Consider the following 14,003-nt stretch of genomic DNA (forward strand, 5'->3'; position numbering starts at 1 on the left):
TCCGAGGGTCTTGTCTAAGGGAAAGTACAATGCTGTTGCTGCAACCAGATGGCACACACACAGTCTATCATCTGCCTCTAGCCATTGAGTTTACTTTCCAATAACTGGAGGGCTCTGACTGGGTAACATCCCTATACTATAGTGTAATTGATTGGCAAATGCCCTCTGCCAGCACAACTTGCTTCTATAATACAAATCATTTGCTTAAAGGTTTGTTCTATATCTCTGCAGTGCCTTTGTCAATTCATAAATCGTGTTTAAGTTGTTGGCCTTGTTTATTCCATTGCAGAAAACCAGGATTTTCCATTACTGCACTGATAAATGAAGAATTGCATTACATTCAGTTAAGTTGCAGTGCTGTTAACTACCTCTATAAATATTTATATTTTTTTGAGCTTGATATGATTTCATTGACATTTATCGGTTAAGATTAGATGTAGATGTTCTTGTTGTCATGTTTAAATTGTCCCTGCCCTAATGTTAAGTGAATAAATGAATGGCAACTCCACATGTATGTTTATTGGCTGTATTTGTAAAGGAAACTGTGGGTTATGTAATTTAAAGTCAGATCTTTCCTTTTGTTTTACAACTTTTAAAATGTAATTGCTAATTGGTTGATGCGGGCAACATCAACTGTAATGCTTCTTTACACAGCATGATAAATAGCCCCCTAACAGTAACCCATAGCAACAGGTTGCAATTACTGGTAACTTGTTTTAAAGCAAATATCTTATTAGTTGCTATGGGTTACTCCTCCTGGGCAAACGTAGTGCTTTTTATTACATATGGGGGTATATTTATATCTGCAGTTGCATGGGTGTTTTTTTTAAACTGCATTGTTAATAAAATAAGACCATGCAGGCATGCTTGATGGGTTTGAGCAACATTTATCAGCTCTGGATACAAACTAACTGGTTTAGCTATGGAACCCCCTCTCAAGGGTATGCTATCTGTGCTACGCTAAGATAAGCATAAGACATAAACTGGTTGTATACTTTGAGATCCACTCAGTGTCGGACTGGGCCGGCGGGACACCGGTAAAAAACCCGGTGGGCCCCGGGCTATAGTGGGCCCCGCCGGCCCAGATCCGCTATTTAGTTTGGCTGCGCGACCCCACTTTGTCGGGGGTCGCGGTAGAATAGAGGATCTGCGCATGCGCACAAAGGAATTGCAGCGCGTGCGCACAAACGCGGCACCGCGCGCATGCGCATTGCTCCACTGAAGCACGCCGGAGAGGCAGCGGGGCCCTGGGGCAATAGGCCCGGTGGGCCCGAAGCCCCCCAGTCCGACCCTGGATCCACTCATTTGGTGACCTACAATTGGAGCTAAATCCAGCTAATCAATTATTGGCCATGGGGCCAGCCAGATAGCTTTCTGGTTATATCACTTGGGCACATGCATGGGCTATTGGCAGGGCCTAATTAGTTAAATGGAGAGGCTGTGTTGGCAGCTTTTATCCACCCATTAATGATGTGCGGTTGGGTTTTTCCCACCTGCCCGATATCCGCCCTCCCTCCACCTGCACCCACCAGAGCCTGACTTTGGAGTTCCTTTTATTGACCTGCGCCACCCCGCTGACAAAAGGGGCTGGCGAGTAAGAAAGCAGGAAGAACAGCTCAACCCGGACCCGCAAACAGGGGTGCGAGGTCGGCCCGAGCCACCCGACCTATGGGTATCGGGCCGGCCCGCACATCACTACCACCAATGTATAGTCACCTATACACTGTATGCTGCATCTAATTTTGAGTGGCAGACATGAAACCAAAGTCAATAAAATAAAGTCAACCCCTGAAGCTGATTCTTTCTTGTGCTAGCTGTGACAGATGCAACATGGAGTGAGTGAATCTGGATAACAGTTCAACCTGGCAATCACCATTCAGTGAAAAAATGACTGCATGCATTAACTAGAAGGGTGTGGAACTGAGCCAAGCAGAATAGCCTATTGACTGTAGCAACATTCATGGTCAGCATGCAGTTTGTAAAACTCCAAGGGGCAAATTTACTTACCTCTGAAAATTCGCCAGCGATGGCTTCGCTCACAGCGCAACACTTCGCCAGGCGTAGATTCGCCAGGGCAACGCTAATTCACTAAATCCTTTAGTAAATTTGCCGCCAGGAGTCATGTTGTGGTCCCTAATGATAATTAGTAAACCATTTATACCTATATTTCAATATATTTGGATACTAAATAAAAGTTATTTAATGGGTGATTTTTTTTTTTTTAAAAAACTGAAGTCGTTGACTTGGTAAGGGATTCTTAACCTTTGGATCAGGACCCGAAAATTGGTCCCCATTCTGTGTAGGGAGTATCTTCATGATCCCCTAGATAATGTGTGATGCCTTTTAAAATCAAACGTTATTCAAAACATATACTGTAGCTGGTTGAAAGCATGCCACCAAGGTAATTTTGCACCTTAATTTAGTTTACCCAATTAAAAAAAAATACGAAATGCTGGATTTGGACGTTTATAGAAAAGCACAAGTTTATACAAAGGCTTTATTTTACTTTTCATTTAAATGGACCACTAATGAGCATCACTTGCAATGGACATGGGGCATTTATTCCCTGCATATTGTGAGGAGGATCAGACGAACAGATAGTTCTTTAACCGTGTAATGTCCATTTATTGTTTACATGTTCAGACTCTGTGAGCAAAAAGGTACAAAATAAAACAATAATATCCTTGCCACACTTGGGTTTTAACTAAAAAACTATGTATTATGTATACTACTGTTCTACTACTGTTCCACTACTAGGAATTAACCCCCTCAGGACTGCTGTACATATGGGAGTAAGAGATTAATATAGGGGAAATCTATTTCCCTTCAAACTGTTCTTCAGTTACCAGGTCACAATATGCTGAACTGTATTTCTTGGCTTCTTAGAATCAGTCTCCGTAGAATTCTCTAAAACATCACCTGACCAATAGCATAGTATGTAGAATACCCAAACAAAGTAATACAGTATGTTTTCTTTTTGTTTAAAAAAACAGTGCATTTTAAAGTTAGTGAGGTCAGATATGATATTTTCAGCTGATTCATAAGAGTTAACAACATTCCAAGAAAGCACTGTCATTGTAACCTAGTTCAATAAAGAAATGAAAGACTATGGAAATTGTCAGCGAAAAGCAAAACATTTAAGCACACAGTTAACACAGTATGTTCATGATCTACGGTACTTGATATAACTTCCTATACTCAGATTGACAGCTATTGATTTTTTAAGGAAGCATTGTATTATCCCTTTGAATCTCCTGTCAGGGAGATTAATTCCTGTGATGTTTAACTGCCATTATAAATTGGAACAGTTGCACAATAATCAAGTGCCACCCTAGTATACTTGCAAAATATACTTTACAATATGATCTTCAGGGACCAGAATTCAGCTCTTAAAGTTACCAGGAGCAACTTTTTGCCACCCCTTATAACCTTTGGGGCATTGCTAACTGAGGTGTTTAATGTACCTTCACCACTAGGGCGAGGGGCAGCAACTGCCCTGCTACTTACCCTTTGCAAGGCATCCAGTGTTTGCTGCCTGCTGATTGGTTGTTTTAGGTTGCTAGACCTGTACATAACTTTTATTGCATTACTCCCTTTGTACAGTATGTGTGAGCTGAACACAACACACCTATTTTGATAATCTACATGTTATGCCTTGTCATGCTGTCCGAATAAACAAGAGGCCCTAGTCTATCCTAAAAATACACAAAGAAATACAAAGTGCATATTGTGATTTATTATATTTCCTGGTATTTATATAGCACTGGCACATTGCTGAAACAGTTTATGGAGATCTTCTGTATGTTGGAAAAACAAACATATTTGCAAGTTGGATACTATGGAATTAAGAGCTAAAGTTAATTGTTGTTTTTAGAAGATAGTGAATGTACCGCCCCTATTTAGAGTTGAAGTCATTAAAAATGTACCTGCAGGTAAACAAAAAAAAGCAACTTGCCAGACCTGTGCACACTGGTTGTGGTTGTAAAGGACACTTCAAATATCTATGATCCCATAATATGTTATGATTGTACATTATATATTATACTCTTGTCTGAAAAATACATATATATCCACATCAGACTTTTTACAGTTCATTATATATGTATATATGTCTCTTTCCACATCAACCAAAGGGATCTGAGCCGTCCCACTGTCTATATAAGGACATACACATAAATCTATGGCTTATTCATTTTAATGTGGGTCCCTAAGCACCTAGATATTATCTGTTGGTGGTTATATTTATTATTAGTTGTGTCTGTGTTAATAAGCAACATAGTGTAGCAGTAGATACCATTACCAGTGGACCAGAGGTAATGTCAAAAATCACAGACATGTTTTTAAGAAATTGGCAACATGGGAGCCTTTTTTGTCTATTGAAAATGCAGTTGTAGGATAGTGGATATGAGAAAAATGCACCTGATTTTACCCTCCCAGTTTTTATTTGTAGCCCTAAAGCAGAAACAAGGTGTCATGAAAGAAAACAACCATAGACTCTAATGTAGTTTGCTACCAAAATGATAGTCGCAAGACAAATAATTTTTCACAAATTAAGCCAAACGGGACAGATTCACTCACCACTATATGTAAAATGAAATTTATTTGAGACACATTTAATGTTAAGTGGCAAATGAAGTGCCTTCCTATCAAAACAAAGAATATGTTATACACTACCAGTCCTGTTTAAAAATGATTGCAGAGAGATCATTCATCGCTGTTTAATAAAGTCAATGTTCGAATAACAAAAAAAAAAAAAAAAAGATGTTTCACAACTGTTCTGACAATAACAAAAAAAAAAAAGTCCTGCTCATGTAACACATAGAAGATACATTATGTACTGAAGGGTTTGCTGAAGCATGGCACAGTGTACAGAGCTACAAAGGTTACTTACGTAAATGTAATAGAATAAAGCGTTGGCTGACATAGCCCCGAGTCTTATACATAGCACAAACTGTCTTGTCGCAGGCAACTCACACTTTCTATCTCTATATGCATTGTAACAGAATGCAGATGTTGTGGTTTGTGAATAAGGCAGTGGCGTAACTTGGTAGCATTGGGCCCAACATAAACAGTCCTCTTATACTGACCCCCCCCCCTTGCGCCGCACCTCCCAGGCAGTCACTGTGACGTTATTTTAAAGGTAAAAGATGGGTCTCGGAAGGGGACTATGATGCAGCAGACTTTGCAGTCTGGGCCTCCCTGTTGCCCAGGGACCTGTTATCCAGAATGATTGGGGCCTGGGCTTTTGCAGACAAGGGATCTTTCTGTTATTTGGATCTTCATGCCTTGGGTATACTAGAAAATCATTTAAACAAAACATGTTGTGGGAATAAAACACATGTTGCATCAAGTTCTGCTGTAAGGCTCTTTCTCAGTAACCTTTGTTCAATTGCTCCAGTAGTGCTGAGAAATATATTATATGTTACCAGTTCAGAAGTTCAGCAACCTGAATTACAGAGTTTATATTTGAGGAAGTAAAATGGAACAAATATTAATTAAATACTTCATTTTAGAAGTATAAAAAGCAAATAGAAAAAGTAATTTTTTTATGCTATACTAGTAGAAATACATTTGTGAAGGTAATATACCCCTTAATTAGAGTGCTACAGGACGCACATATTTCAGAGGATTAATATCCCCTTTAAACCACTTATTCAAATTTGAAAACTAACAATACAGCTAAAATTTGGCAAAGAACAGATTTTATAGATTTGGATGACTGATTGCCCTTTAAAGTACATATAAGAACATGAGCTGTGATGATTCGTTTGGGCTCATCCATATAAAGCAGGATTTTTGCTCAATACAACAAACTGCACTTTTCTAGTAAACATGGCACATTTAAAGTTCAGGATATTATAACAACGCACAATGTTAACAATACAAGCAGTGGTGCAAGGAATTAGTTAGGTTACTGCCAGACTGTTGTGCAGATTATGTGCATGCATGTGTGTGTGTGTGTGTGTGTGTGTGTGTGTGTAGCTGTTATATAACATGTACATGTGGCAAATCCCCAGGATAAGATGATCCATGGATTACATCTGTGCAGACTCTGTACATATAGTATTGAATTTTCATTATAAAATATAACAAAGGATATCAACAGTTGCAGTTTCCCTAGAAAAGGTATCTTTCTTATGGGATGGGACATCCATTTATAATTTTGTTGTGTATAGGTGTCACTGATTTAATAAGCTTATTAAAGAAGAACACACACAAGTTAATAACATCTTATTTTATTTCAGTGATTTAATTTAATTCTTAGTGATTTTGCTTAATTTTCAGTTCTGCATGCCTTAGTTAGTTGTTGTTAAAGGGCACCTGTAACCCTAAAACAGTTTCTCCCACTAGAGGTACAGGCTAATAGAGCCTGCACTCTGGTTGAAGAAAACAATCATTTATTTGTTTTTTAAATGCCTTTGCCAGCACTAGGCTGTCTGCACTTTTAATTATAGAGGGATAACATGATTTTAAGGATTATTCCTTAAAGCCGGTACTTTTTACATTCTCTCATGTTCTTGGCAATTCTGTAGCAATTTCCCATAAAATATAGGAAATATGGGTGAAATCAACCTAACTTTATAGCAAAAAAAAAAAAAAAAAATACTATATATATATATAGCTATAGTGAGGTGATCCCACTGGTGTCTAATAAAAGGGCAGCCAAGTTTGGGAGTTTTACTTTGAAAGCAGCTAGTAAGTTGCAGGTAAAACTTAGTCCCTTTGTAAAATGTATAATGAAGCAATAGAATTCTTAATGAATCAGATAAAATTGAGAATAGGACTGGCCAGATATGGGATGACTTTGAAGTAGTTGGCCAGCTTAAATATATTGCAATATATGGACAAACAATCTCTGTTTTGTTTAAATGTAAGGCATTTTTCAGTAGCAGTATGCACAAAATGTCTGTCTTAAATACACATGGAGGATCTTAAATCCATCAGCAAAAGACTACACATACTTCTCATCCCCTCACAATAGCTATAGTAGATTGGATTATATTCTCCTGAAACACAGTGATCTTGCCACACTAAAGGAAGCAGCGATTGACATAATCTCATATTGTCAGACCACGCCCCAGTTACATGTACACTAACTTTGCCTCGCATAGCGGACCCCTATGACTCAATTATTAAAGATCCCATCCTGAAAAAAAAAATTGGTAAAGCACATTCAAAATTATTTTAAAGATAACATTACGGAGAGGGAATGAACCCCTTGACTGTTCTGCAAGCTTATAAATGTGTAATGAGAGGGGAATTTATTAAACTAGGTGCCAAAAACTAAGTTGTGTGTGGAAAGCTGCTGGCAGCAACATTAAAACAACAATAGATAAAGAATCATATCATGGCTGTCAGAGACAAAACGGGGGGACGCTCAACACACCTGACATCTGAGATTGCTGAAATCTTCCGAAATTACTATACAAATTTATACCAATTACCTAGCACTACTCTAGACGAATTGCAAAACACACGCAGACTAGAAAACATTAGTAATTACTCATCATGAGCAGGATTAGGCTGTATCACACAAGAACAAGCACTGACTTTAGATTCCCCTCTCACTACACAGGAATTTCTCCAGTCCATAAAGGAAGCAAAGACAGGGAAATCACCAGGGCCTGATGGATTCACCATTTCATATTATAAGGAATTTGGAAAGCCCCACATCTCACTAAGGCAGCAAACTCCATCTCTGTAGAACAACCCATTCCCAAAGAGGCGTTGGAAGTGCACATCACCCTTATTCATAGAAAAGGTAAAGATCCACAAGACCCAGGGGGTTACAGACCCATCTCTCTATTAAATGTAGACCTAAAATTATATTCTAAAGTCATTGCACAAGACTCCAAGGCTTCCTCCCGACTCTTATTAATAAAGAACAAGTAGGGTTTGAGACCATTGCTGAAGCAATAAAGAGGCATTGGTTCCTAGTTTTGAGAGACAGTGGTGTCACTTCATAGTCCTCTGGCTTACCTACAGATTTAACTTCAATTTTTGCCATTAGCTATTACTCAAGAGGCTTATAAATGTGGCAAAAGTTCCAAAAGTGGACAGGGACCCCAGTGACAAGAAAGATGTGGTGTAAATACTGCTTACTGTTCTTGAATACCCCAGGAACTATATAAGATCTGTTACAAGACTCCAGCCTTTGGGGCTGGTTCCTATGTGATTTCAGGGATGCTTTATTTATTATTACAGAGGAAGCAATGTTCCTTGGAATGTGAATTCATGACTGGGTGGCTAGGGAAATAAAACTAGGGCACAATAAATTGTCTTATATATACCTGAGCAAAAGAGAACATGTAGTGCTTGTTACAACGTGCTGTCTCACTTAGAAGATATTTGCATTGTAATTGTACGGTTTATAAAAAAAAGGGTGTGTTTAGAACCCTCACTGGTATTTATATAGTAACTTATATAACTCTATGAAAACAGATCCATAGTATTATGTACAGGGTTTATTGAAAACAGTCTCTGTAAACCAACAGTGTTTGTCACCATGGCATTTAAAGGGGGATGTACAAAATAAAATCCAATTTTTACTTTCTTTAATGAAAAAGAAATCTATCTTCAATATACTTTCATTAAAACATGTGTACAGTTTTTATAAGAAACCTGACTGTATGCACTGAAGTTCCTCCTTCGTTTTACTTGCTCTGACTGCTGAGGAAAGGAAACTTCAGACGGTCCCTAACTGCTCTGCAGGGAAGCAATCATACTTTCAACGACTGTGTAGAGATGTCTATCTGCAGACCCAGTGCAGTCTGTATATTTTGATTATTAATCAGTCTTGCTGTATCGGCTTCTATGGCAGATATTATTTGACTTGTGCTGTTTTGATAATTTATGATGATGCGTAAGCTTAACATCCCAACTGAAGCCCAGACCACACTGAGCATGTGCATAGTCTTGGTCTTGCAAAGATGTACAACAAAGTTACAAGATGATACCCCCTGCGGCCATCTTTGAAAACATAAATCATTTGTTTAATTAGGCTTCTGGTGCAGTAAAATCATGTTTATATGTTTCATATATAAAATACATTTCTAGCATTTTTCTATTTTAAACTTTAGTTCCCCTTTAAACAATGCTAGTAATTATTGTATAACAACTAATGGGACACTAACTGACTTCCCTGCAAGAGAAATGTCTTTTCTAAAACCACCATCTGTTCTTCTTAGACAGTGAATTTTTTCCTATGCGACATTGAAAATGCAACTCTTTGCCCAGTATTAATAAATAAGACACATAGAACACACATGTTCATCTGCCATGGCTATCAAACATACAGAAAAATTAAAATGCATTTGTATATTCTTATAGAGTTCTAAAATTATTTTAATATAAATACCTATGCAAATAAAAGTTCAGTATATTGACAAAACATAAAACTAGGAATCTTCTTGTGTCACAAACAGAGCAGTTAATCATGAGTGCCCTCTAGAGGATACATTTCCAACTGCAACCTATCCTGACATTCTGCAAGAGGTTAGAAGGACTCAAAAAAGACATTAGTCCCCTCCAGACCAGCAGAACCTGGTATAGGCTGACTGTTATGTCGCCAACAGCTAATATTATTTTCAAATTATTACAGTACCAAATTTTCCAAAGATTTTTAAAGTAGTACCAATAGTGTCAGTAGTATTAACATAAACATTTAGGGGCAGATCAAAATTTGAGTTTAGAGCTTAATAAATAAAAACCCACCCACATTCTATTCATTTTGTGTGCTTTCACCCATTAACAAATACAATTCTAAAAATCCCATAGAAATGAATAGAATACGGGCGAGTTTTTATTTATTAAGCTCTAAACCAGTGGTGTAACTACAGGGCCCCCCTGCAAAAAAATCTTCTGAGGGCCCGGCGCACTGCACTTCCCAAGCCACCTGTCCCTCTGCACCTCCCCACGGCCGCCCACTCCCACCTCATGCCTGTCTACCAAGGTAGGGCAAAGCAAGCCAGGCACCCAAGGCAACCTGGCTGGTCACGGCACCGATTATATGCGTGCAAATGTGCACACGCGTGAATAGACACGCACACTCAAGTTTGCGATCTAGGTACATGCCTACTCTGAATACCCATAGTTCCAGCCCTGCCATCCTTTGTCTGTGTCAACATTGACATTTTCATCCAAAATCCCACCTAATTTCTTCTAAATTAGAACAGTCTCTCGCATTCAAACGTAATATTCTGGGCTTGATTTACTATCATGTCTGCGAAATGACACCAAGGACAATTCCAATAGCAGCAAATTAGCAATTAGTTACTATTAGGCTTTAAAATATTAAAGCCACAATCTTATTTGTTATTTGTGACTGCACTGGTGTAATTTAGCGCCTACAGTAAGTTACTAAATGAAAATCTATGATCTTTAGAAGTAAAAATGTTTTCAGTCGGAAATAAAGTACTGTACATGCAATGACCCTAATGGTTTCAAAGTAATTTGTGTGGCATGATTTACTGATACTTGTGTATTCTAGTAAATAATGTGTTCTCTGTTTCAAACTACGAGGATATTAGAAGTCACCTTAAAGTTCCATGACCTGTATAAAGGCACTCAACCTCCAGCCTAATGCTTTAATAGGCTCATGGAACTCCTTGATAACGAACATCCTTTTATTTTTACAATCGAGGGCATACTATTCTCTGTAGCTATGCTTAGCGATATCATCACTTGTAGTCTGTTTTTTATTGATGTCACTTTGAATTGAACCGAGTGTATTATTATTGAAAAAATCCCTTTATTTTAAATTTATGAGAACTTTGGACATTAGCTCAGACTGATATAATAACACTCCGCAGCATCGTGCTTTTACATGATCATGACATACTTATTTTTTTACATTGGAGGAACATATATTTTATAAGAAGCAGTCAAAAAAACATACCAGGGTAACAAAGTTACTGTCATGCCTCTTAATTGTGCCCATAACCAATAAGAAAGCGTCTATGATAAATAAAACACATATATATTTAATCAGATAGAACTGAAATGAAAGTAAAGACATAAAGAGCAGCTTAGCATTTAATAATAATTAACATAAACACATTATGGACAAAATGTTATACAAAATTCTTTTCAAAAAGAGTACAAAAATAGTAATATAAGGCAAAGGCTTTGAAATACAGTGCAAGCATGTTACATATATACAATACATGTATGAAAACCCATGTTTCTCTAAGGAATACAGATATCATGGGGATATAGGCAGGTTCTATACTGATCACTCGTAGGTTTACTACAAGATGGATTGTTTGCCTTAATATTCTTATTATAGAGAATACAAATCATTCTGCAGCCACAGGAAAAGTGCATAGTTCCTTAACTACAAATGCTGGTAAATCTGCAGATAACAATTGTCTCTGAGGCAGGATACCTTAGTCTTTGGGTATTTCCATGCGGAAATGGACCTGCAGGCAACTATTGCTCCATAGAAAAGTGGCACATTCTGTATATTGTAATTTTATTAGAATATATGATTGTTAATTATTTCCATGCTAGAGACAAATACCAATTGTGCCAAAAGTTTAACTTATTAAGGAGGTTACCACATATGTAACTGCTTTGGTACCACTAGAAATGAGGACCTCTGGGCCAGGATATTACAATGGCCACCCTGCAACCCTTCAGCTGATCCACTCCAATATCCAGCATCTGTTGGGGAATGCTGGGAACTATAGTTCAATAATTGAAATGCTAAAAGTTGAAGTTCCTTGGAATATAGTAAGTAGTACTAGAAGATCTCAACTAATCTCAGAATTTTCGTTTCTTAAGAAATGCTACAGCCAGAAAGTTTCTTGTGAATAAGTGACCTATGGCTCAGGCGGATCAGCGACTCAGAAACCTAATAGTTTGATGCTGCTTTGCCTGTGCACCTTTGGGTTCTTGGACATTTTTGAGAGCCTTCCCCCTGGAAATTTTCAGTACCAGGCACTTTAAAATCTGTATTCTGAAAATGAGACATGAGCTTTCTCCTCTTGTGCTGTGCATTGGTGATTCCCTAGAAAAGGAGGGTTAAGTGGTAAACTTAACATGTAAAAACATCTTTTAACGTTGATGTGGCCAGTACTAGTTGCTGAATACATGAAAATACTGTTTTATTACACAAAATTCCTGTGCTGACAAAGTTCCCTTAAAAGAACAGACTTAATTGGATCTACAATAAAACTTGTTGCTCCCCATTCAGATAGCACCATTGACATTAAACTGGTCTCAGGTGCACTGCTAATTTACATTTTGAGCAAAATTATTTGTTCTTTCTCTGGTTTAGAAATCGAATAGAACCAGAGGGATTCAGAGTACTAACAGCAAACACAAGGCAAGGGTGCTAGCTTAACACTCCACCCAACAAAATAAAAGGAAGTTACAGTACCAGGAGAAAGAGCACAAATATTGTCAGATAAGGCAGTAAAAACTATTTTCTGTAACTAATAGGGAACAAATTCATATACTGTACTGTTAAAACAGACATTCACACTAATAAATTATGTCCCCTGCAATTGTATATTGTCTGTTATGGATTCTTGTACACTCTTAACTACACATTTGCTACCCGGAAAGGAAGTTTTATCAGGTTCCAAGATACCATTTGATTTTAAGCACAAAACCTCCTTATAACTGCTGAGTGATTATACATTAGTCCTCTCTTCTGGATGCAACTGGAGTTCTCTCCTTTTATGGCTAGTGTGTTTGAACAAGCCTGTATAACTGATTACCGCAAATTGTTGTTATATAAGAGAAAACATAACATTTATAGGGAAACTACCTAAAGGCAATTGCAGTTACAAAAATCTCAACATCTACTTTGCAGCTGTGCTCCTTTCTTTGGTGCCTTCACTAGCAGTCTCCAGCACATTACAGCATAAATGTGTTTTTATATTTAATAGTTAAAAGCCATTCTCTAGCAGAGAACCTACAAAGCACCTAAACAGCTCAATCAAGTGACTTATCTATAGCAGGATTATACAATTCACATTCCTCTTGCCTTCAGGAACCAAACCTTCTCAGCAGTGAATTTACTGAGGATGATGGGAGTTTTTGACACCTATACAATTCTTGCATGTTCTTATAAATACTCATTTTAGTTTATTGATACGCCTCCTTAAAAAATGTAATAGTCCACGTCAATAAAAATGAAAACAAAGTATACTGTGATATCGGTATTATTTTTACTCGCATGTGAGAGCATTTGCCTCAAGGATAGTCCACCTGCAGCCTTTCAGCAGTTGCTCAACTACAGCCAAAGATGTATGAAATTTTAGTTCCCCAACAGCAGGAGGGCTGCAAGTTAGACATCCCTGAGTTACATGTTGTGTTTCCTAAAAGAAACATAAGAAAGACAGTCTAGCATCATATGAAGAGCAGCTTCAGTACTTGGCTATAGACATTGCAGGCTTTATATGGCTGCCATTGTTCACAGTGAAACAGCTGGTCTGAAAGAAGCATGTGTGCATCTTTGGGAGAACTGCTACTGCACTATCTGAGGCATCTCGCTCCATGCCTTAGCCTTTTTCTTGGCCAGAGACAACCAAGGAGGCTCCTCAGAAGTCTGGGATGCAATAGGTGGAGTGGACTTTTCAAGATCCAGTCGGACATCTGCTGTAGAAGCTAAAACAAAACAAAAGGGAACAGTGTTTGCTCTGAAAAGATCCAGTAAAAGTGTTCCAGCATAGATTGGTTATATATGGTGGAATATAATGTAATATGGCCTCAACATTATTTAATAAATTAGTGAAGAAGATTTAAAGCAGTGTTTTTCAACCTTTTTCACAAATTAATTCAAGGAATTGTTTTTGAGAGGGAAAAGGGAAGTTGAATGGGTGAAATGATTAAAAACAAGAGAATAAGAAAAATACTTTTATACATAAGGGTGAGGCAAGGTGAGTGTGAAGTAGGTTTCAGATGCCATAAAGGAGGTTGTTGTACATATTGTTAAAACACCGAAAAAGGGGGACACAGGACACGATATTAGTCACTCAACACATGGAACAGGT

At 37.8% G+C, this 14,003-nt stretch overlaps 1 protein-coding gene across 1 annotated transcript in view; it reads right to left on the reverse strand.

The window, feature by feature from the left end:
- Positions 1–10,962: 10,962 nt before the first annotated feature.
- kiaa1210.L (KIAA1210 L homeolog) overlaps positions 10,963–14,003 on the reverse strand; it is a gene marked incomplete at its 5' end in the record, with an annotated part of 30,486 nt that continues 27,445 nt past the window's right edge. Inside the window, 1 exon segment of the mRNA NM_001095455.1 lies at positions 10,963–13,617. Coding sequence (NP_001088924.1) covers positions 13,478–13,617 — 140 coding nt within the window. The 3' untranslated portion in view covers positions 10,963–13,477.

Source organism: Xenopus laevis, chromosome 8L (genome assembly GCF_017654675.1).
Source record: "Xenopus laevis strain J_2021 chromosome 8L, Xenopus_laevis_v10.1, whole genome shotgun sequence".
Lineage (NCBI taxonomy): Eukaryota > Metazoa > Chordata > Amphibia > Anura > Pipidae > Xenopus > Xenopus laevis.